This window comes from Falco biarmicus, chromosome 12, assembly GCF_023638135.1.
Source record: "Falco biarmicus isolate bFalBia1 chromosome 12, bFalBia1.pri, whole genome shotgun sequence".
Taxonomy (NCBI): domain Eukaryota; kingdom Metazoa; phylum Chordata; class Aves; order Falconiformes; family Falconidae; genus Falco; species Falco biarmicus.
Window position 1 is genome coordinate 4,202,023 of NC_079299.1, and position 25,321 is coordinate 4,227,343.

General features: G+C 42.3%; 1 protein-coding gene across 1 annotated transcript in view; it reads right to left on the reverse strand.

The window, feature by feature from the left end:
* The window catches only part of MSH2 (mutS homolog 2), a 51,676-nt gene extending 32,558 nt beyond the window's left edge, over positions 1-19,118 (reverse strand). Inside the window, exons 1-6 of the mRNA XM_056357179.1 lie at positions 18,862-19,118; positions 16,133-16,287; positions 15,453-15,731; positions 14,977-15,123; positions 13,760-13,909; positions 11,388-11,521 (exon numbers count right to left, since the gene is read on the reverse strand). Of these exons, the coding sequence (XP_056213154.1) occupies positions 11,388-11,521; positions 13,760-13,909; positions 14,977-15,123; positions 15,453-15,731; positions 16,133-16,287; positions 18,862-19,081 (1,085 nt within the window). The 5' untranslated portion in view covers positions 19,082-19,118. The remainder of the gene's footprint in view (positions 1-11,387; positions 11,522-13,759; positions 13,910-14,976; positions 15,124-15,452; positions 15,732-16,132; positions 16,288-18,861) is intronic.
* Between the last annotated feature and the right edge of the window lie 6,203 nt (positions 19,119-25,321).

The following is a 25,321-nucleotide window of genomic DNA, read 5'->3' on the forward strand; positions in this document are numbered from 1 at the left end:
CTGAATGAGCGTCACAAGTTGTTCATTTGAGCTCTCTTTCAGCTTTCCCAAATACATGTGCATGCACAACCGTCTGTAGTTCAGCAGCAGGCAACCCAACAACTTTAACAGGTCCGTGCGAGAGGCTCATGCCCAGGTAAGAAAGGCTTCTTCCAAAAAAGCACGCTGCACCTTCACACTTATTCCCCTCCACACTAAACAGCTCAAGTTCTTCTGTCTCCTGCCTGCTCCTCCCCAAACCCTGTGACCCGTTATCATTTCTTCTTAGCATGCTAGCACAAAGTTGGTTTTGTTTCCTCAGTTAAGAAACATGCTATAAATGCTTCTGTAGCATCAAATGACTTGACAGTTTCCCTCCCTGGAAATCACCATTACAACCTAAAAGAAAAAAAAAAAAGGAGAAAAAAAAAAGAGCTAAACTAAAAGACACAGCTTGCCTAAACAACAAAACTTTTCAAGACAACAGTGATGGAGTACAACAGTACATACATCCTCAAATCACGATTTTCAGAATTTAAAGTGCATTAGTGTTTTACGTGGGGAATGTGAAATTCCAGGCTTCTAGCAATGAAAAGATGTGTAATAGAGTAATCACAGATACAGCAAACCAGGAACAAAGAGCCCCACAGTGATGCACCTTAGTTTACCTGTACTGTCTGTATTCTTACAAAGACAATGGTGTCATCTCAGTAAGATCACAGCGATCCCTGTACTCTGATTATCTTCCTACCCTCCTAAAAGACTCCGCAATGATTCACAGGTCTAGACCCAGAGAGTTTCAAAACTCCTCTGCAGAAACAAAGAAGTCATAGAGCCCAAGCATGACCTGGCTCAGTGGTCCTGCTGTTTACACAGGCAGGCCACACAGCACAGATGAAGAAAAACTGGCTAAAGCAGCTGCAGGCACCTTGGGCTGAGGCTGAAGGTGATGCTCCCCTCACTAAACACACATTTTTGGTTGCTGTGGCTGTGTTAGCTTTCCACCGGTGAGGCTCCCCTGAACTACCTCACACTGGGGTGGCCCTATCAGCTGTGGACAAGCCCAGTTGTATCCTGATGCTGGTTTAAGCTGGCTAGGGAATTATGCCCTCAAGCCACAGTCCTACAAATATTTCCAAACTGGCAGAAACCAGCACTGTCACCACAACAAGCGTGAGGTAGTATTGCTGCCTGCTGCTCCCATACCTTCGCCCTCAAGACAGAAGTGAACTAAATCAAAGTATCTCCAGGCAAGTATCCAAAACCCTCAAGATGGATTTAGTACTAGGAATCGGCCTTCATTCCACTACTACAGGACAGGTCTTTGGATTGAAGTTGCTACTACTGGCTTTTAATCTCAAATGTATAACTTGAAGCAACCATGAATATGCTGACTATATTTTTTGCAGCTCTGTTGAAGTACTACATTTTTATTATAGAGTCCAAGGGCAGCTTTGGACCCTAGGAGAGCCACAGAAATCACACTGCGCACACTTCTAGGGTGCTGGGTACACAAAATGCTACTGAGCAGCTGGACGAAAGTGCTCTACCTCAGGCTCCCTGTTATTTAACCTGAAACATTAAGCAACGTAAGAGAAAGATGCATCCAAACATCAGTCTCCTGCCTTTTCTAATTTTCCTAACCAGCCCCCAAACCATGCTACCATGAAGACAATACTGGGTATTTGTAACTTCAGTACAGGCGACTTACAGATATTAAATTCAATAAATGCATTCTTCCAAATAATCAAAGTTCACTCCTTTACATCAGTTAAATGTATATAACATAAAACTACTATGTATCAGGGAAGCAAGATTCTTTTCCCACCCTAATTCCTACATATACCACGTGAGTATTCTGTCAAAACCTAAGGATAGTAAATTAAACCCCTGAGATTATATCAGGGGTACCAGGCAAAAATAACTATTTTCTATAACAATCAAGCAAAGCTTTGGAAGCTGTATGTATTGACTGTGAGACTGCAAGCTAATGAGCTCAGAATAAAAAAAAAAAACAAGCAGGATTATCAGAAAAATATTGTTAACTCCAACATAATGGATTTTTCCTCCAAAGATACTTACTGCAGTCTTACGTATTCTGAAATAGGTTACCAATGATTCATTATTTTTGCATAAGTGTTTGAACATTTTCCAACCCCAGCAGATAAGGCAAGGTAAAGAAGAAAACAATTCTTCAGCAGAAAAATAAAATCTTGGTTCTTATCCTTGCCAGCAAGGTACCACTTGATGCAATTAAGATCTTGCTCCTGAAGCAGACTGCTGCAACAGCAGTATTTTTAGACCCTGAGGGAAGGGAATGCTTGGCATCACTCTGAAGCATATGCAAATAAAGCAGAAGCACACAAGCAAAGCTATGCTTTGCCTCCTCTAGCCAGAAAGCATGTCAAAGCGAAGAACTGCAGGGCTCTGAGGCACACGCACAAATTCCTACAACAAAAAGAAAGAAAAGCAGAAACAGTTTTTTCTTCATTTATAAGGCAAGGCTGGCAGCACTCCTGATGGTACTGTCACACACCTCTCTCTTCACATGGCCAAGAGCTGCACGCTGCAAGCTGTGTTTCAGAGCAACAGAACGAGGGATCTTCAGGAACGTTTCCCACAGGCAAGCAGTGGCCAGAGCCTGTCAAGGGTCCCACGGTTTCTCTCCAGAGGCCAGAAGGCCACCTACGCCCTGCGGCAGGGACCCAGAAAGGCCTTGCCAGCATCTCCCCCTCATCAGCTCCTGCTGATGGTTCACTCTGCAGCTGGGGCTACTCCATGCCCCCACGGCAGACCAGCCCTGCTCTGCAAGACTTGGGTCCTGAAAATACTAGAATAAAACAACTAGAAAAAAAGTATTGTTCCTGTCTATATACTAAAGAAACTTTCATGTACCTGGGCATGCAACCTACGTGATCACCCCCATCACAGTTAAAACCAAAACAAAGTGTCTTTTCTTTCCCATTCCACAGCCCAGGCCAAGTCACAGAAAAGGGAAATAAACTTTCACTTATGTTTCTCAAAAGTTGTTGGCCAAATAAGTAAAGTTTATTTTTTTAGTTATTACTGAGAACTGGCATTCAGACTAGAGTTTTATGTAACAGCACTATTTAGATTTCATTCACCACTCCTCCTCATTCTCGGTTAAGAAATAACAAAATTATTACCCTTAACAAATTAAACAGCTCCACAGAAGAGGAGCTGGGATAAAAAGGGAAAATTCTCATCTTCTATCAGCCTGCTCCTTCACGAAATAATAAATGCCGTTCCCAACTTTTAAACATGCATGCTTATGTAAGAAAAAACACACACAAGATTCATCAGCAAAGTTGAATTTTGCATGTTTTACATAGCAAATCCTCTCCCACTTCAAAAACACAGCAAAATCTTGCTGGACTAAACAGTCTCTTACCCTCAAGGAACTGTACAGACCAGAGTGGTAAGAAGGTATTTCATAAAACAGGATTCTCTAAGTACCTCCAAACATTTTGTCAGAGACATGTCTTCTGCCCTCCCAACATTACAGAAGACTTATTAGTTTCCATGCATACATTATCTTTCATATTATTTTTGTAGTCTTCTATAGGAGTTAAAATATTCAAGTAGAATCTTTATAGTGAATTTGTGAGAAAGGCAGCAGGTTTACGGAGCAATGATGGTAGTGAACAGCTCCATTCCAGATTCAGACACTTTTCCCACTCAAGGATAGGCAAATATGCAACTCATCCTCCCGTAGCAAGTTTGGTAATTCAACATGCAACATAAATTAATTAGCGTAAACTGTAAAAAGTCAAGATGGCAGGAGAAAGCAAACACAAGCCAGATTATTAAATCTGAAGACCAGGCTTTTGATATTGCTTGATCTGCATTTAAGATTATGCTAATCTTGTCTTATTTATGATGACAGCAGGTCATGGACCAGCTGCAGAAGAGCGAATGGATTAATTTTAGATGCCAACTTCCCTCACTTTTTCATGGACTAGTTTTCGTCAGGTGAACAAGCCAAACCAAATTATTCTGTAGCTATGAGACCAAAGAAAGGGAGCAACAGGAGCTGAAGGCCAGAAAGGGGAACTAGGATTGCCCCTTTTGCTAGCTGCCTCGTGTTTTACTGGATCAGATGCTATATGACATTATACCTTTGATTATTTCAGCACACTAAATTCCCCATCAAAAGACGAACCGAGCAGCTACATGAACACTACTGCTAGCGCCAATAACATGGGAACTGGTGACAATCCCCAGTCAGGGAAGCACAGCACTTGTCAGCCAACTCAGTGCCACAGGTCGCTGTATGATGCGTAAGAGTCAAAACCAAGCAAAACAGCTTCACATTGAATTCTGACCACTGAAGACCAAGGAAATCCTACACATAGAACGAACAGCTAGCGTGAGGAAGTGTCAAGGACGTGAAGGCAAAAATATTTTAATTTGAATAAAGAATAAGTTTCACAATACCTTTGTTGAACATTGCCATTCCATCAACATAGTACTTAAGCTTCCGGAAAATAAATGCCCATCTTTTAAGAATTACCAGTAAACCCCCATTTCTTATATAGTAACAAAGAACAATCAAGATGACAGAGCAGGAACTCACCAAGTACTATCCAGTCATGGGCAAGTTGGTAAACTCCAAATAGTGAAACTGCCCCACCCAAAACCTCCCAGAGAAACCACAGATGAAAAGCAGCTACAGCTGCCTCTCGGGATAACGCCTTACACTGCTGAGGTTTTGTGCCAGTCTTCCTTTTTAATTAAATACAGCAGTTTGGGATCCAGTGGTAAAACAGTATTACTGCATAGTCTTCAAAGACTAGAGACAGCCAAGGAAAGATATTTCCATTATTGTTTTTTTCTAAGTGTTTGTTTCATTCTTTGCAAGTTTCGATACATTATTAAAATTAAGAGGTTAAGTTTATTACACTACTCCATCAACACTAATGCTCTTAAATTGCCAACCTGTGCACTTCCTTAAAATTTGTGTAGACTAAAGACATACTTTGCTGGTAAAAACAAGTATTTCCTCATTTGCATTCATTCTGTACAGAAGAGAAACTCAAAACTCTATATAAACAAAACATGAAAGACTTTTAATACCCTTATACATGATAAATTAAATTGCAAGTCAAGACAAAAGCCTCTCGCCAAGAGTTTCTGTTGCAGTTTCCTAACATGCCACCTTTCCAATGTTTGTGGATATAAATTAAACAGAGCAGAAACAATACTATGTTCACTGTTCTTTCACGGAGAATTTACTGTATTCCTGAATACAATGTTCAAAATAATGACCACCAAAGATACCATGACAAACCAGAGAGCTTTGCACAAGTTTTCATTGAAAAAATTTTCATATGGTCACACTCTTCAACTGGAAGTTTCATTAACTTATGGCTGTGATTTTAGGAAAAAACACCCAAAAACTGAATAATTAAACACAGATTCTAAGTAAAATTTAACTACTGCAGTAATTACCATCCACCTCCTTTTGGCAGGCTGAGAGCAAAAGAACAGGATGACAGTTACAGATGCACATTTCCCTAAATAAATAGCAATTTGATTATTTCTTAAAATCTGAAAACCAATTTGATGTTTTAACAAAATTTTAGCCTAATTTTCATATCCCTTGAGCCTCAAAATTCAGATGCAGAAGAAACTGAACAAAAGCTTAATCCTTCTATTTATTTTGCACCAAGTGAGGACTTGTCAGGATGAAGTGGGTGAGCTGGAAGTATCAACTAGGAGATACTATGACTACTTGCTCCAGTGCTGCACCACTGAATGCCACCCATAGTTTACAGATTTGCAACGCTGATTGCTGATCCTTGACCTAGAACACAAATGATTGGGATAACATGCAGAATACAAACAGCTTTTAGGCACATCTCCAGTGCCTCAAACAGCAACACTGTCTTTCCCACACCTGATGGTGTCATGAAAAGTCTTTTCAGCTTTTATTTAGATCCCCCTCTTCCCTCCTCAAACAAGAAAACTAAAAATACGTCTCTTGCAACACAAGAATCTAAGCTTTTTAATGTGTTTCAAGTGTCTGGGATTTTGATAGAAATTCCTTCCTAGAGACATGGCCTGACACGTGCTTGACTCTACAGAAGTAGAGCTTTTGTTCAAGGCTTCTAGGCAGCACTAACCGGCAACCTCAGTTTTACAAGCAAACCAAAATTAATATACAGGTGATCTAGTAGTTTTTATAAAAGTAAACATAAGTGAAGGGAGGTGAGGGGGTTAAAGAAGCAGCACTGAGAGTTTCCAAGCTCCAGACATTGCTCTAGGGGACTTAAGAGATGATAACTTCTAGAATGACAAAGGGGACATTTCTCTTAACGTTTCTAGAGGCTTGCTGGGAAGCGACCATTTTCATGTCACTGGAATAACAACTTCTATCACATGAAGTATTTATTGCATCACAGTCTACATGACAACAACAAAAAAATATCACATTTCTGTCTTCCAATCCTTTGGATTCAGCCTGTACCTCAGAAGCTTCTTTACCAGTATTTAGGGGCACTCCCAGCATTTAAAGCCCATCTTAATTAATCTATTTAGGCAAAGCTTCAAGTCAGTCACATTCTCCCCTCCCTTACTGAAGACACAGGCTACCGCCTACTAATTTAACTGCCTGAAATCAGTCTGTTGCTGTGCAGAACTACTGACCCGTAGTCAGAAAAGTACTGAAGGCCTTTCCAGAGCTGCTAGCCACAATGGCAGAAGCAACAATGCCCATCTCCAATCCTTGCAGGGACAGCTGCAGGTTAGAAAAGAGCGCAGAAGTAGTGAAAACCTAATGCAGAGCAATCTACATTAGAAGGAAACTCAAGGCCTCTAGTTCCACCTCCTGCTCAAAACAAGGCTAATTTCTGTGAACAAGTACAGAAATCCCTCCATCTCTCTGAGCACACATTCCAGAGTCTGGCCATCCTCGCAGTGAAGATTTTTTTTCTTTCTATCTAGCTGGAGGGTCTTTTGGTGGGTGTCTGTTTTGCGTTCTACTTCTGCTGTCCCTTGCAAGAAGCACCAGGATTCACCTTCTCTACAATTCCCACCCACTAGGCAGGCGAAAGCAGCAGTGAGCTCTGTCCCTTAGCCTTCTCTTCTCCAGGCTACAAACAGCTCCCTCGGCATCGCCTCAACCACCACACGCTGCAGCCCACGATCCTCACCAGCGGCCTCCAGCTGGACTGGGTCCTGCTTGTCCATCTACCAGGACTGCAAAGCCCCACACTGGATACTGCACTCTAGGTGCAGCCTCACAGCTACCAAGCAGATGTGAACAACCATGTTCCTCAACGTGCCCTTAGTAGTGGAGCCCAGTGCCCAGACACCCTTCACCACTGTGAGGGCACGCTGCTGACTCGCCTGGCCGACTCTTCTGCCAGCGCATGCAAAGATGCAAGCATCACGCTTCGCTCCAGCAGGTGCCAGGGTGGCTCGGGACCTTCAAGAGAGCCAGGGCCTATGATTAATGTTTCTTCTTGTTGTCTCAAGGCAGCTTTGTCCACTTCCTCACCTCGATGGGGCAGGTGTGCTGCAGATGCTCACTGTAACATCCCCCGCCCTGCCGCCCCCCTCTAATCCTGACCCACGCACGTGGCCCGCTCTGCAGCAGAGCTCTGTGCATTCACATCCAAGCCATACCTTTGCAGAAACACAACCCCTCCCATCTTCCCTGCCTGGCCTTCATGATGAGCACACCCTCCAGCACCCCAGCTACCTGAGCACATTCCGGTGACCCAAGGGAGATCACAGGCCTGCAACGCACCAACTTCTCACTTCACCTGGCTGCTTCCCATCCATGCTCTATTCCTGTGCACCTGAGACGAGCCCCCAACCACGTGGCTTCTGAGCTATCCCATATGCATTACCCACTCTGTCGCTCCACTTATCTGCTAGGAAAAGCATATGTTAGTTAACTTACTGCTAAATGAAGCACTGTAAAGGCATTCAAGCCTGCCTACACTACTAGCAACAAGTTGGGATTTTTTTTCATTTTTAAACAAGCTGCTACATTAGTTGTCATTCAAGATTGATTCATAAGAATGTTCTACAAACTTGGAAATTTTACCATGCTAGCCACTTATTCACCTCAAGCTTCCTAAATCTCTTACTTTCTCACTCTGCTAGAGATAGGACTCGTTTCTACAATGTGGCCCCCATGCAGCATGATATCTAGGCACACAGGAGAAAAGCTCAAAACAAGTGATGTTTGAGGACAGCCTTTAACTACTCCAAGATCCCTGCATCTCTTGTATCACGGTACATAGATATGCAAGAGGTTCAGCCACAGTACGTATAGAGGGCTAAAAAGGTAAGCTGGAATCTTATGATTGTGCTGTGTATAGATGTCAGATAGAGCTTCCCCCAAAGACAGAAAAAAATTAAATATATTCAGCATGAGCTCTCTTCTCAGGGCACAACAAAAGCACTGTTTTTACACTGTGACATATTTCTCAGACTTTCCCATATCTGAACAATAAAGGTTACATACTGAAGTTGCTTGCTGTATTACAGTCGAACATGTTATGCAATTAAAATATTTATTTCCACTTCCTGTCTCTGCGACTACATTTTAATTTCAGAAACATGCTGACTATAAGGCAAGGCACAAGAACCTCATGCACTTGCCTTCTGAACACACGTGTGTCTGAGAAGCAGGGCTGCATCTTGTATCCTTATGACTGCTAATTATGGAAAATCAGCCAGACATGGGCAAGATCCCAAGCCCTTCAAGGCACACAAGTATCAAGAACCCCTGTTTTCTTAGTTCTCACTAGGAGCTGTTCCAGCAGACAAACATTTTATCTGAAGCATGTGCACTTGTACATTAATTTGCATTCTTACTGTATCAATGGTTAATATAGCCTAGTGATGTAGCTCTGTGTTCTATTTATCCATAAAGGTTAACACCACATTGCAGGTTACAAACTACTGAAAGAAGTTGATCCATTTAGATCCAAAAGATTACTTGCACCACCTACAGGTCTCAGCAGAGGGTTACAAGAGTCTCCCTTTTCTACATGAACTTTTGCACATCCAATTCTACCCTACTAAAATACAAGTTAAGTCAAAATAGCTCCTGTATAAGCAAAACAAGAGGCTTACTTCAAAACACATGTCACCTAACATCAGCCTAAACTGCACTGATCTAGTTTTGCAAACAGTTTTGCACTGGTTAGGTTAGTGTTAAATGGGGTCCTTTAAAGGTGGCACACTTCAAGCAATAAATAATCAGTAACTCCCCTTGACAACATACGACATGTAAAGGAACAGCAGTCCAGGTATTTCCTTCCCAAACCACCTATGTGTTCTCAATTATAGTTTGTAATTCTTAAAACAGCCACAATATAATGTAAAGCATATAGAAAACAACTTAGCAACTGCATATCTTCCAAAAGATACTTGAATCTGTCAATACATCTCAGTCTCACTAACAGCTTCTCTTATTATGCTTGTTCCTTTGGACTAAAAAAAAAACAGACCTACACGCTTTGAAAAGCATTAAGACTGAGGATGGCACACCAACAGCTTATGAGTAAAATACATTGCTTTTATCCCAAAGAACTAAATTTATCCAAGCAGTACTTGAAGGCAAGATGCATTCAGACAGGCTTGGCTATGTTGCAGAATAACCTGAAAAGAGTATGACTATAGTATTTCAGTGTCTGCAAGTACAAACTACTTCTAACAAATTGCAGCCCCAACGATTCTGTGGTTGGGCAAGATAAAGGAGGTTATCAATAGACCCCTTTCAACCTTGTAACACGTGGATACACCAACCTCCACAAGCTTCACTAAGAGCTTAACTCCATTTAATTACTCCTCCTTTAAATATAGCTTTTCATAAATGCAGTCAACATTAGCCACACAGAATCACAACACAAAATGCAAAGATGATCACAACTCTAACAAACATGACAAGTTACATTTTCTGCCTCTATTTTAACCACAGTTTTACAAAGAAAACACTGTCTCTCTCCCAAACTTGCAGGACTTGCGATGTACAGCAAGGAGCAAACAAGTCTGACAAAGAAGTTTAAATTTCCAGTGTTTACTTTTTGACATAAGAAAACTACCAACGGGAGTAGGAACTTTCAAAATCTTAACACCAACATAACTGTAAAATTAAACTTGGCTCAGATCTTAGGATCCAAAACTGACCTAAGTAGAAGAACCTGGGTAGGTAATTAAGAACTAATGGCAAAAGCTCTTATAACACAAGAGTAAGATACAGCATTCAATAAACTTGGGGACAAATATTTCAGTGTCACATTAATAACATTTCTAAGTGGGCTCTGATCAAGTTACTACACACCATTCTGCAAATGATTACAAAAAGCAGAAAGATTTATTGCAAGAAGCAGATTAACAGTCTCCAGAAATCTAGAGAGAAAACTACTCTTTGCACAACTTAAATATCAGCATGCCAAGCCAGAATGTCTTTTTTGGTAATAATGATCTGTGCTAAAGCCCAACAACATATACAGACACACCTGTAATGCCTCATCTGAAATACAAGCCTTAGAGAAGGTACCAAAGTTAAATTCAGTTTTCTGGCCTCTCCTGCTTTGTCAAGATACACATTAATATACATCTTGCAATGCATTAACCTGATAACCACTTGACTTGCATGAAGTCTGGTTTTAGATTATAAGAATACAGCTATATTTAGCACAAGTTTAAAAAAAAAAGTGTTAACTTCTGTTTGCATGGTGAACACGAGATAAATACACGCAGCAGGAATATGGCCTTTGCAGTTTTCCTTTCTGAAAGACTGAGGTTTATCTGCACATTCTCAGCAGAGATTTGCCAGATTCTCTAAGGTTTCGTACTGACAGATACTGCTATCTGCATGGTGACAGGCAGCAGTATGAAAGCAGAAGGAAGAAAAAGACCACTCCTGTTAGGGCCACAATCTCTAGACAAGATATGATAATAGTGACCCAATGAAACCAAAGGTAGTTTTTTTTCCTGGAAATAGGAAGAGGTCACTACTGCTTAATTGTTCTGTGGATTTCTTTTTTTTTAATGGGTGAAATGGAAGTGACATCAAAATATTATTATACAGACTGAGCATTTGCAGTACGACCAACGGTTAGGAAGTGGCTGCTACACTGCTTTAGCCTGCAGCATGAATCATTTGACCATCTAAACATATCATACCTCCTGTTTCAAATGTTGTAACTGCAAAAAAAATTTAATCTAATAGTAACCCATCAATCTGCATCTCAGGGAAAAACATCTTCTGCTCTGTTTAACTACAATGTGTTACAGGATAGCACACAAAAACCTCCAACCACGTTATTTCTTGATTGTAGTATTTTGCGCTTAAAACAAAAGAGCCTTCTGCAAAATATTTACTAAGTTGTGCAAGTTTATCAAATGCATAATACTGTTACCTTTCTTCAATTCTATTCTTGTCCATAAGTGGTTGTTTGATCCACTGATTAACTAGTCTTTGTCCTTGGGGGGTTCTGCATTTATTTAGTAAACCTGCTAGAGACTGTGCAGTATTAGCATTTTCCACAGAACTCTGGAAAGGAAGCAAAAGAAAAAAACAAAGTTAGTGAAGTTTACTGACACTGAATGGCACTTAACTTTGCTACCTAGGAACAGTTCAGTATTTTTTTTTGTGTTCAACTTGGCACCCATCAAAAAAGGCAAACGAAACAGCATGGCATCAAAGCACTTACACTCTGGTCCCTGGAATATGGCAAGCAAGACATCGGTTTGTCTATTTTGAAATTCAGCCTGACTGCACAGGACAGTTAGAAACATACCTAGTCACTGGGAAGTTTGTCCTTTGAATAGGAAAAGTGGAAGTATACCTAGATATTTGCTCGTTTGCCCTTTATAAGGTCGAAAAATAGAGGTCCTGTCCATCAAAAAAAAAAAGCAAGAAACAGGACTTGGGTTCAAGGGTTTTGCTTGGAGATCTTTGAGGGGTGGGGGCAGGGACACAATGAGGCAATGTGAAAAAACACAGTTATCCAAATTCTCTCAAGCTTCCCTAGATCACCTCTGGAGTACTATAAACATCTCTAAGCTTACCCTGTTCAGATTATAGTTTATTATCTATAATTTATGCTTAATATCAACTGGACTCAAGACAGCCTTTTAGGCATTTTTCTTGGGGTTTTCTTTGTTCTTTGCACAAACAGCGAAGCAGCAAAAATTTTGGTTAACACTGAAGAACAGCAAATAAGCTTGTTTCAGCTCTTAACTTTGAAATTAAAATCTCAACCCTCTCTACCCTAGAACACCTACAATTAAAACAGCAGGCAAGCATTCACCAAGGGGCAGGCCTGGATCCCTGTCAACAACTGGGATGCAGAACTAGCATCACCACAAGAAGAAAAGAATGCAGTGAGAAGGTATACTGACACATTTAATCCCTAGAAAAATCTAGTATCTAAAGTGGATGTACCTATTTTCAGTGTTCTGGACAGTATTGCATATGAAAAACTTCCGAATCCAAAGAAGTGTCACAGAGTACATAGATCTACTGCACACAAATAACCTACTTCAGCACATCCAATTTGGAAGGCTGCAGTTTCATATAATCAACCGCAACTGCTGTGCCACGAGAACTTTACCAGCCTACTCCACAGAGCAACTCAAATTACAAAATACTTGGCTTTAGGTGCCTGCCCAAAAACCTCTGCACAGCTTGCCAAACAGGCAACAACACAGATCTCTGTTACATGGCAAACCCCTTGTTTCAAAGCTCACAACAGACACGACAGTGTATTTCCTATCATAACACACAACACCTGCAAGGATTTATAAAGGGATGTAGCTAAGACAGTGCTGAACTTCCTAGAACACCTCCATAAAGCTTGAAAAGAGATACAATTTTTGCTACAGTGGTACAGAATCAAGAAATAAAAAAAAAATATCAGAACATCTCTCTCCAAGGTAATCAGCTCAGATGCTGAATATATGCTCTTTTTTTCCTTCAGAAATCCCTCCAAGGTAAACCGGGGACCCTATTTGTCATTTCCTCCTATACATTCAAAGCTCAAGCAGATTGGCTCCAAGCAAAGATCACTAAGCAGGGTCTACTAACATGAAAATAAAAGAGAAACACCACTTTGAGTCCACGTTTTCCTACAGCTACATAAAGGGGTGAAGCAGAAAAACAGACATGCAGTCTCCCTGGATTTGTAGAAAACGTGTAAAAAGTAAAACTGACACTGGCCAGTTAGCATGCCATGGTGCTTTCAGAACGTTCTTAAGTACTGTCCTGTTCATTGCCCTGCCTGCTGCAGCCACCTCTCCCTTTCCATCACCACCAGCAGTGCTCCTGCCTGCCACATGCTTCCCGTTTCCTCTAATACTATCTAATTCACATTTCTATTCTCTTTCCCCAAAACAGTACTACTGTATAGCTATTCTTTGGAGACCCCTATTATACCACAAAACTACAGAACCCTCCTCCTCTCCCACAACCCAAGTCTGGTCCTGACACTGGAGAAGAGAACTTCTCCAACTAAAACCAAGGAAACACAAAACACAGACACTTGTTTATGGCCTGTTCCTACGTCCTTACTGATCTTCTCTTCATTCAAAGTAAGCTAACAAAATAAAAGGCAGCGACAGCAGCTGTTTAAAACACACACTGCACAGGAGTAGCTGAACACAAAGCTAAAATGTGTAAGTTGACATTAATAAGTATCTAGGTAGCTACGATTCAGCAGTCAGGCTACTTATGAAGCAGCTATGTAAGTATATTGCAAACCACTTACCAATTCAAGCGTGCATTTCTTACCTGAAAAAGGTTGAGGGCTTGAACTGCTGCATTATCTAGAACCATATACTGACTAAGATCAAAAGTAGTCAGTTCAAATTGTCCAAAATTAGACTCATCTGACAGCAACTCCAAAAACTTGATAATAGCCGACAAAGAAGAAACAGCAACCTGCAGTTTAAAAAAAACCACACAAACCAACACATAAAAGACACCACATTCTAGTTACTAGAATGTTACTAGTTCACACTCCTGAACTGGAGAGTATTGATTGATAAATGCCCCTAGAAAATTACAATCAGGGAAGACTGAGCCATGTCAGTTCCAGCATGGCTATGACAGCCGTCCTGTTTGACAAGACTTCATTTTCATAGGGACATTCTATGGCACTGCAGTGTCTTTCTAGGTAGGTGCAAGAACAACTACGTATTTGCATAACCTGATAAACAAAGTGTGAAGTGCACATCTTGCCAGCTTTCCAAAGCTGTTATCAGGATGTTTCTTGCTCAGGAAAACAAACAAGTTATTGCAGATAAATGAGATGTCATGGATCATCTCAGGACATGGTTTCAGGGTTAGTTTTCAGCCAGAACAAGGATCAGATCTGACTCAATGCACAGCATTACAAACGCTAGTGCCAGCACAAAAGGGAGGTGGCAGCGTGACTGACTTATTCAGCTGCAACACACTTCAAACAATTTTAACCTGTTATGAAATCACACGTTAAGGGAGAATAATCTGTACTTTATACCTGCAGTGAGCATCAGTAGCAAAGGGCATTTTAACATGTTTATCTCAAGCAAATCACCTATTGTTTGGAGCTAAGAACAAACATGTTCAGTTCACATGCAGGCATTCAATCATATGCTTGAGCCATAAGATGTTATAAAACAGAAATATTATCATAAACATTACTTTGTTTTCAAATTCCAATTTTCCTGTCATGCAAAATAATCAAAGTATTCTATTTTGGTCCTTAGGCTAGATAGGTTATGAACAGGAAGGACCTCTTATGCACAGTCTGTTTCCTTACCAGAATTTACTGCTTTAAAAAAGTAAGTGAAGGGTTTTCTCATTTTGTTTCAGGACCCCTGGAATTCAACTTCAACAAAGACTCAAGCTGAGCAGAACTGTCAAAACACTTCAGCAAGAATGCAGAGGAGATCAGTTCACAACACGTGCACAGACCACTCTGCTTCTAAAAAACAGGGGCACATTAAATATCACTCTGTGCTCACCTGCTTTTCCATCTCTGGCAGTGCTGCACTATTCATTTGTTCTTCTTTTCTTGATTTTAACAAGCGATTCAGATCCTGAACAATATCTTTTGTTGTAAAATCCGCCTTTTTCCTGTCTGTAATCAGGATTCCTCCCCTCTGGATGACCTGTTGTCCATAAACACGCAGAGTTATCAATTACTTTCAATATTCAGGGGACAGATGTTCATCACATAGAAACAAACCCTGAAGAGGTATTTCTTTCCTGCTAGGTTGCAGAGAGAAGAATGACAGGAAGATTTTACCCTTAGTACAACCTTTGTTGATTAAAATGCCAATGGTCGACAAATAAATTTTGGATGCGTAAATCAAAACTTCTTCGACTTAACACATTGCTCCTTAGTTTTTTCATAAATCATGGAGCCTAGCTAATAAGCTAGAATACAGATTTTTAGATAAAAGTTTCGTCTAACTGTAATCCATAATGGTTCCCTTACTTGTCGTAGTTTTCCCATCTCTCCTGTAGTCTCTCCTCCTGGTAGCACACACTCCTTCGGTCCCAGTTGAACCAGTAGAGCTTCAAGGTTTGAGAACTGATCATTATCTGGAAACTCACAGACACTCAATTTTCTCAGCGTAGTGTCGACATACCCCACTCCTACTACTCTTTGTCCATCAGTAGTTGACAGCTTAACCCCCACAACCCCAATGGCCGTTGACATATCATTGTTGGCAAAGAGAACTTCCTCAAACTGGGCAAGATTTCCTGGAGAACCCTATTCAGAAAAGAAATAAATTTTTAAAAACTGTGCATATACACACTTTTTTTCTTTAAAAAGGACAACTGATAAAAGTACTGAATAGTTCAATATAATATAAGGAATACAGCTGTTCTATTTTTTTAACCATTAAAATTTTACATATCACCTACAAAAAGTGAACTACTTCAGGTTTCCTTTATTTCCCAACCTACGGCAAAGATACAGAACAAGCTCTTCCAACCTTACAGCAGTAGAAAATACTGCAATATGTAACAGACCACATGATTTGCCATCGTACCACCACCATCAGTCCCTGAAAATCCCAAAACTCTAAGCTGAGGGGCTCAAGAAACAGTTACACGTTTGTTTTATTTTTCCTTCATCTTACAATTATAAAGAAAGGTTGAAAATTGTACCTTGTATGCTAAATACCAGTCATTTTCTTTAACAGATTTACTGCCTGCTTTGTTCTTGTAAACTTCAACTCTGTAATGACGAACCAGAAGCAGATCTCTCACAAACGATTCAAAGTTCATTTTACTAAGCACTACACTCTCAAGCTTCTGAGCTCCTACAAAAACAGAAAAAAAAAATGAAATCGTGAGATACCTGCATTTGTTCATAATGTTTATTTTCTGTAATCAAAATCCCCAAAAACAGCCTTCAGGAAGGATACTATTCTAATATCAAAGCAGCAAACACGTAAAATCCATGAAACAACACAAAACCACAAGATTCAACTGGTTAATATTAAGAATGAGGAAAGCATACTCCATATCCAAATAAAATCTATGTTCATTTCCAAATGTCACTAAACCTAAACATATATACAAAGAGATCTGTTTCTTCTCACCTTTCCCCTCTCCTAGCAATATTATTGATTTCATTTTCTAGTTAATGTTTCGCACATTTTAATCTAACGAGCGGTGGAAACCTGTTACAGGTTTTCCTTCTTGGGTAACATCTTCTCCTTCCCGGATAAGCCACCTTTGTTGACAGAACAGACTGTCACCCTATTCACACCCAAAAGATGGTAAGGCACAAGTGCCAAGAACTTCCTTTTTATCACAATATATACTGTAAAAAAAAATATTCTCAAAAAAAGTATAATAGTTGACATTAAAACCTGACTCAGAAAGTGCCTAATTGACAAAATTCTTGCTTCTGTTCCTATAAGGGTACAGGCAGATAATACAGTTGAACAAATTTTATTCTGTACAGCTGCCAAGAAGTGCAATACTACTTCTACCTCCCCACCTCCCTCACCACCTCTGGCACCAGCCTACTCACAGAGTAAGGTAATTCCGCTACTAAACAAACTGGGGGTTTGGGTGCATATACTAAATTTTCTGCCAGCTCAACAAATGGAATTAACTCAGACTGGCATCAGATAAATGAGAGCTAGGTGACATATAAGTAAGCACAAGCAAGATACGGATGATCACATCCTTCTTTTCAGTAGCATGCCTTCATCACATGTGAGGCTCTTCCTTTATGTGAAAGATGATAAAACAGAAAATTTCCACACCTGTAGGAATTGATGGGTTTATTTTACATAGGATTTTTCAAATTTTCTTTCCTCAAGTGTCTATTAAGACTTTTTTCGGAAGCAGGTAAAAAACTGCTCTTTTTGGAACCAAGTAAAAAATCGCACATAATTATGTTCTCTTTCCCAGTACAGAACTGTCCAACAACACATAATTTTTCTTTTTTTCAGCTGAGTCTACATAACATGCTAGCAGGGGGCAGCTGAAGCTGATGTGTGCTTTGTAATCATCCTGAAAGAAAAAAACCATGTAGTTTTATGTTGACTTTTATTTGGATATGCTAGATAAGGTTTTAAATGTTTTAAAACTGGAGTCAATAGTCATTGTCAATAGGCTTACATCTGTGAAATGTTCATTTTTAAACGGAATACAAAAATAATACTGATGCATATCTTTCTAGCCTGGAAGACACACTAAATTCTACATTTGAAACTATCAAGCTCTACAACTTTGCCACAGTTTGGTTTTTTTGTGGTTCCGGGGAGGAGATAGGGGTTTTTTTTCTGTTTTTACATATCAGCTCATCACTTGCAATAGAAAGTGAAAAGCATACGGGAATGTCATTCTGGTTTTAATGCCATTGTGTGCGCACACACACACAAAATCACTCATAACTAACAGGTTTGTTTTGTGAAGTATGAGCCAATAACTTCTCAACTTTCTGTTCCCTGAGATTAAGGATAATAGTAAAGTTTGACTTTTCTGATGAGATAAAGTCATCTCGATGCTCTTCCACCCAACATCTGCAAGCCCCACTGTCATATACCAAGGAATAAACAAAAAGCAAAGAGGAACAGATGAAAGAGAAAAATCTTGTGCAATACATAATTAAATGTTTGTTTGTTTGTTAGTTCTGCAGGCCATCATTAGTCAAGCGTGACGTTACCAACATTTACCCATCACCTGCGCTATAGAACTGTATGAGCCTCATCGGTTATCACAGAAAATATCACACAATCATTTTCACAAATGGAAATCGCCACCAACGTGCTGGGAAATGCGTTATTAACAGCTGCGGGGCTACGCGACACGCTGCGCTCAGCTCGCCGCATGTGCCACCTGCAGCACAGCGAGGAGCACCCGCCGCGTGCCCTCCCACGCCTGGGCACCTACACCTGCCGCGCACCCCCCTCACGGTAACCCTACCACCTACTGCTCTGCCGCGCAGCCTACTCACAGTAACCCTACTACCTATCGCAAATCCGCAGGAGGCTGAAATAGAAAGATTCACCCCCAGTCACCCCGCTTGCAGGCCGCGGTGAATCCCAGCGGGTATTAAACCCTCTTGGCACCTCGGCTCCCACCCGGGCCACTGCACCCCCCGCAGCGGGCACGCGGCCGCGCCCCAAGGGCCCTCTCCCTGACAAATGACGCCACGCACGACGTCAGCCCACGGCCGCCGCGACATACAGCGACCGACCGCGACACCACGCAGCACCCCAGTGACCCCCCCCCCCCCGCCACCTGCGGCTGCCCCCGCCGCCCGGCGCCCCTCCGGCCGCCCCGGCCGCCCCCCGCGGCGAGCCCCAGCCGCCCCCGGTCCGCCCCCCAGCCGCCCCCGCCCCGCCGCGCCCGCCCGGGGCCCGCGCTGCACCCACCCGGGGCCCCCGCCAGCTGGCGGATGACGGCTCGGGTGCGGAAGAGCTCGCGCGCAGCCAGCCGCGCGTCCGCGCCGTGCGCCGTGTAGTAATCGCCGCGCTCGAAGAAGCGTACGGTGGTGTCGGGCTTTTCGGGCAGCGAGAGCACGGCGCGCACGAAGCCCGCCTCGACCCCCGCGCCCTCCGGCCACACGGCCTCTCGCGGCGGCTCCGCCGCCATGTTGCCGCCTCCCGCCAACGAGCCGCCTGGCGCGCGCGCGCTCACCGGCGCTCCAATCAACGCGGGCCTCGCGTAAGCGCGTCACATCCGCCCCGCCCCTACGCGGCGCCCGGCCGCCGGCGTTGAGGGAGCGGGGAGGGGCGGGGCTTTCCGCGCGCCGCGCGCTGCCATGGTAACGCCGCGGGGCTGTTGGCGCCCCGCCGGTGGGCGCTGGAGGGGGCGCCCGGGCCGGGCCGGCCGCACGGTGCCCGTGGTCGGTGCTGCCTCAGCGCCGGGCCCCCTACGCTGACAGGAGTTTGTGTGTGTGTACAACCTCACGACAAAGCTGAAGTACGCCGGCCTCACTGGCGCAGGCGCGCCGCCATTCAAAGGTCTTCCCAGAGGCGGGAGGGAGCCCCAGGCAGCCGCGCTGAGGCTGTGGCTCCGCTTACTCCGTGAGGAAAAGTGTCTTGTGGACAGGGAGCATGGAGGCCCGCAGGGCTCAGCGTGACGTGGAGCTTCATAGGCTGCCAGGAGGCAGATGCTGTTAACAGCCAGCATACAGGCCTTGCTCAGGCTGCCAGGAGGCAGAAGACTGGGCCCTCATCTGTGTGCCGGGGGAATGGTGGCCAGAGGCCCCGCGTCCCCCCTCAGGCAAAGAGAAAGCAACTCTCACCCATCCTACAGAGCAGGGCTCACTCCTCCCAGGCAGCACAGGGAACAACGTGGCAAATGGCCAAAAAAACCAAGACCTGGCCTCATTTACACACAAGTCACCCAGCTCTGGCATAGAAAGGGCACTGGCTGCCCTGTGGTGTTCAGAGGGATCCAGAGCCCAGAGTGCTTCAGTTTTACTATTTTTTGTGATCTTTTCCTTGCACTGTCCTAAGCATTTTTCAGGCTTTTTGTTTTCCTTCTGCTGTAAAGACACAAAGAAATAGAAACAGTATAGCTGACAATCTTTGGTTTAGGGATTAAGAGTAATGAAAAATCCCAGGTTTCATCAGCTAAATCAAGTCGTCTTGGACACTTCTCCTGTCTCACGCTGCTTTTCTTTTTTCCAGTCAGTTCTAAATCATGATTCTTGTACCCTAATTCAGCTGCCTGCATACTATTACCTACAGACAAAACACCTTAAGTTTTACATGCCTCCACATTTATTGCATAAATGCTTACCCCTTCTTCTGCTCTGTGCACCTTGCTGCTTCAGAACGTCCCCTTATCTGTGTCCCATTGCTTTCTCCTTTCTACTGCATGTTGCCTCAACTTCTCCAACCTCATCTCCCACCCTTCCTTTCTTCATCCCAGCCCACTCCTGGTCCCAGCTACGGAATGCTTTGGGGACTTCTTTCTCTAGATTTCTCCCCTGACTTCTCTTTCCACATGGTGAATTAATGTGCTCATCTTTCATATTTCTTGGTGTCAATAGGTGCTTTCCAAAAGGCCCTCAGATGCTCACACAAGGACTACAGGTTTTCACACTAAACTATCCTTTTACCACTGTGGCCACCCTCATACATCAGTCTGAAGGTGTTGCCGTATGCTAGCTGACCCTCCACAGGGAACACTTTGGTGTCTCCACCTCTGCCCTGTTCCTGCCCTGTGTCACCCTGGGCTGCCTGTCCCTGCCTCAGCCTTCCAACTCCAGCCCTGTACCCCTGAGGTAACACAGCTCTTCCAGAAAAGGCATTCAAAGCCCTTTTGCACACACACTTGCTGAAGGACCACAGGCGGTTCTTGTGGAGAAGAGCAAGTCCAATCTGTCTTCATTTGACATAGGAAGGAAGAAGCAAAGCACAAGGTCACTAGAGCTTTGACAGCTTTGTAGTTGTCCAAAATCTTCCTCTTATCTCCATAACAGTTGTAAAAACAACATTGCTCTAGCCAGGGCAGTTGAATTTGTTTTCAGTACAAATAAGTGTACTTTTCCTAACCCTATTTTCAGAAGCAGCTAAACTATTTAGCTAAACTGACACTTCCCTCCAGCAAAAGTATTTGCTTGCAGCAGTACTCACGTAGGAAAATTCAGTCTAAATAATTGTCATTTAGCAAATACATAACCTTCTGAAGGTACTCATAACGTCAGGCAACTTTGCCAAGAGGTGATAATACCAGGTCAGCCCAAAATATATGTTATGAATATCTGGGAGTGCTTGTCTTTGTACATACCGATGGCTACAGATAAGGCAGAATATATAACAAGAAGGAAAAAAGTGTTCTGTACAAACATCTGGACAGGAGGTGGGCTCCAGGGACCTCATTACCATCTTCAGAAGAGATAGAATAATGTCTGCTAAGCTGTAATTGCTGCGTGTTGCAGTGCTTCCTTCTCTCCCCTGGGCTGGTTACACCTCTTCATACAGCAGTTTCCTCAAGGCACCTCTGCTGAGCTACAGGCTCCCATGTACAGAAAGCCACCACCCAAATGGGCTGCTAACGCTCTTCCTGCATTTTCACAGACCATGGTCTGTGAAAAACGTTTGCGTTGTGATATCTTCTGCCTAAAACATCACCAGATTGATCACCTTTTCTCTGAGCTTCTGCCATTTTCTTTGCCCTGTCTGTTCTTCCAGGGCGGCTCGGTGCCCCAGCAGATCTGGACAGGTGTAACTGAACGGCAGACACCTCCCTCTTGCCAGGCTTGGTTGCTTCACTGTGCTGTTGCTAACAGAGCTCTTCCTGTGTTCTCCCTTGCTACCAGCAGCAACAGGAACAAGAAGATGGCTGTAATTGTTAGCACACAGCAGATGGAAAATGGATGCTAATCCAGACCTTAATTTTATTGCCTTCTTATGTGTAACTAGCATAGAAAAGTTGCAATGCTTTTCAGTTAGGAAAATGGATGTCATTTAACCACTGTACAGAAAAAAAATATCTTTTTCACCAATGGTTATTTCACCAAAGGTATATTCATTATTATTACTGCTGAGCAAAATTAAATATTTATGCAAAGACAAGGAGAGACTTCTTAGAAGAGGATATGCAAATAACATATTTGGGAAAGCAAACCAATAAAGTCTATACAACTTTCTTCTATACAACCGGAAAGCAAACCAATAAAGTCTATACAACTTTCTTCTATACAACCGATAACACTATACAAGAGTGTGATCAGTGGCAGCTCTAATGCTTTCAAGCTGGTGGGAACATCACCAGAAAATTTTGTATTAGACCCATGTGTATTTATGTGTGCACACGTATAATGTAGCAGAGACTTTTAAGATAATATTAACAAGATGATGATAGTAAGTTAATGTAAGTTTGAAAACAGAAAATGTGGCTGTTGCCTTTTAAAGAACCTTTTAACTTTCTTGTATGCACTTTTCTCACTCAGACCCATTTGGCACAGCCATGCTCTGCTTCCCAGGCACCTGAACGTGTAAGAGTTCTGCAGTGCATTTAGGGGTTAATAGAAAGAAAAAACTATTTCTCACATGTATGAAGTTTTTACATGTTGTAACCTGTTAAGTGTTGCCTCTAATGTTACACGCCACTCCTTTTTATCTACCACCCTCTCCCTTGCATATATCTGCTGTTGCATGTCACCACTAAGACAAAAAGGACAGATTTTAGCAAAGTTCATAAAACTCCCAACATAGGAGGCACCCCTACAGTGCGCCTGCTTGCCTGTATGCCCAGCAATGGACCTTTGTAACACCAGACTGCAGCCTCTCCCGGGAGCTGCTAGAATTCAGTAACTAGCAGTTACAAAGTTGGGGCAGCAGAGCTGCTAGCATTTTTAGTTTCCTATAATATTTTCAGCCATCTGTAGTCCCAAGTCACTGCATATTATAGCAATCAAAGTCCAGCAGGTAAGGATATAAATAAACATCGTTCACAAACAATGTTATTTCCCTTACCAAGTTTACTGTGATTGTTCAGAAGGGTAATGAACATGCTACTGTCAACAGACCTACACACGCAACACTGACCTTTCATTTTGTAGTTGTGGAAAATAAGCTTAGGGATTACTTAGGTCTTTGGAAGAAAGTTGTGTAGCCTTTATTGGTCATGCTTTCTCAAACACATTATTTTCATGCCCTCTTCTAAAAAGTCTCTCATTGTCTTTGCATAAACATTTCTTTTATTTTGCTCAGCAGTAAGAATAAAATATATGTACAAGTGTAACAATTCGTAAGTATTAGATTTGCACTTGCCTATACAAATGCTCCTTTCCCACACTGTACATAGGCACTAAGATGAATATTATTACCAGGATTTCTTGTACAGTTTGTGTCATCCCCTTGAGTAACAAAAGATCTCATTTATTCAGTTTCAAATTATTTAATAGCTCTTTAGTCTGCCCTTCACAACCTTTATCACAAATGACATTACATTAAAAGAGAGGGAACATGGTATCACAACTTTGCATAGAACTTTAGATTTAAAAAACATGCTCCTTCATGGAAGTTAATGAATTAGGCAAATGAAGCATCAAAATATTTACCTTGTCAAAAATTTATGCAGTGACTAATACACTTTTATTAAGTTCTACTGGTTTGTTTCTTTACAGGAAACTTGCATTTTATCTTAGCTGAGTACTTTCCAAGTATTAAAATGGAGAACACATAGTATTTTGCTATTTAATACCTTATTATATTTCAACAGCAATCAATCATTTTTGCCAGCAGTTCAAAACTTCTCTATATATGAGAAGAAACATCGCATGCATGTGTGGAGAGTTGACACTATCTGTTAGCGGCTTGCTTTTTTTTATTATTTATTTCAGCACATTAGTCTCGTCTAGCTATAAAAAACTATAAAACACAATAAAGCTGCAGGATGCCGATATATTAGTTTCTCTTTTCCCCTCATTCTTTTCCATTCCCCTATAGAAACACACTTTTATGCAGCTGGACTGTTGCACAAGTGCAGCATTTAGTAAACCAAACAGAACAAGACAAAAGCCAATAGAAAGGTCCGTAAAACCTTTAGAAAGGGAAAACCTATTACTGACCACCATTCTGAGGGCTGAGCAGCAGCATGTTTCTACCGTAGTCACCGAGTTTAGAAAGATATAGTATAATCCCTTCGTTTGTGGATTCAGTTAAACTGTCTTCTATTTTTAAATTGGTTTCTGTACACTTTGTGGTTTTCCAACCCCTTGGCTAGTTTCAGTCAAACATGACAAGGAAAAAGACCATACTAGAGACAGTGAGCTTGTGCATGTATCTAACGTGAAGAGCTCCATTAGGTAAAAAAAAAATTGGAAAGTATCTAAATGGCTCCTTTACTGTGGGAAAAGTAGGGAGAAAACTATGCTCAAACAAACCGATTGGGAAAAGGTCCAGGCCACACAGCAGGCACATACCACCAGTCAAGTCAGTACGTGTGTAGCTGCAGCCCTGCCGCAGCATACATCACCTCTTTCCATCCCACAGGCCAAAAATAAGGTACGAAATGGGGATGAGGAGGGGAGGAAGAGGAGCATACGATAGCATTACAGTCTCGGGGAAAAGAAAGGAATGGCAAGGATACCAGTAGGCATTTTAAAAAGTACAGGATATGGAGAGTGAAGAATTGGGGAAGGCAATAATACACGACTCAGCAAAGGACATGCTTACTGCAAACTAGGCTTCATTTAACAGCTTACAGAATTGTATGAAATCCACCATCCCTCAGCATACCTGGGGAGAAAGGGAGTGGCATGCATTGGCAGAGGGAGAGACTGCCTTACAGAAGTGGTAAGGGACAAGGCTGCCCGAGAAGGCTGCAAAGCACTCCGGTTAATTCCTTCTATGAGAATTTTTGTACTTAGCAGGAGCAACAATGTGACAGAGCAAATGAGCATGTGTTCTCCTCTTCCCAGAACACACTGTAGACTCAAGAGAAATCTGGTACCACCTGAGGGCTGGAGCAGCTCAGCGCACATACCCAAGCTCACAGCACCAGGTGGCGGAAGACCCCAGGAAGGGTCACTGCCACCATTTCAACATCCAACACAGCAACTCATTCCTGTCAGCTACTACCTTGTTCAACGGCAGAATGTATACTGGTGACCTGTGCCATCAGAAGTACATTCAATGCAGCCCAGTAACTCCCCCCTGTATTTTGCAGACACACACCAGCTCTCTAATGGGGTGTTTCACATTTCATGTTATGAACACATAGAGCACACTCTCTGTAGCTTACCCTAATTTTCCTGGTTTAGGCAGTGTGTGTGTGTGTGTCAAAACAAACATCGCATTAGTAATAAGATTTGTCATTCAGTTCCTTATCTTGTATCTCATTATTTCTTTGGCAACAGGAGTTGCAGCATTT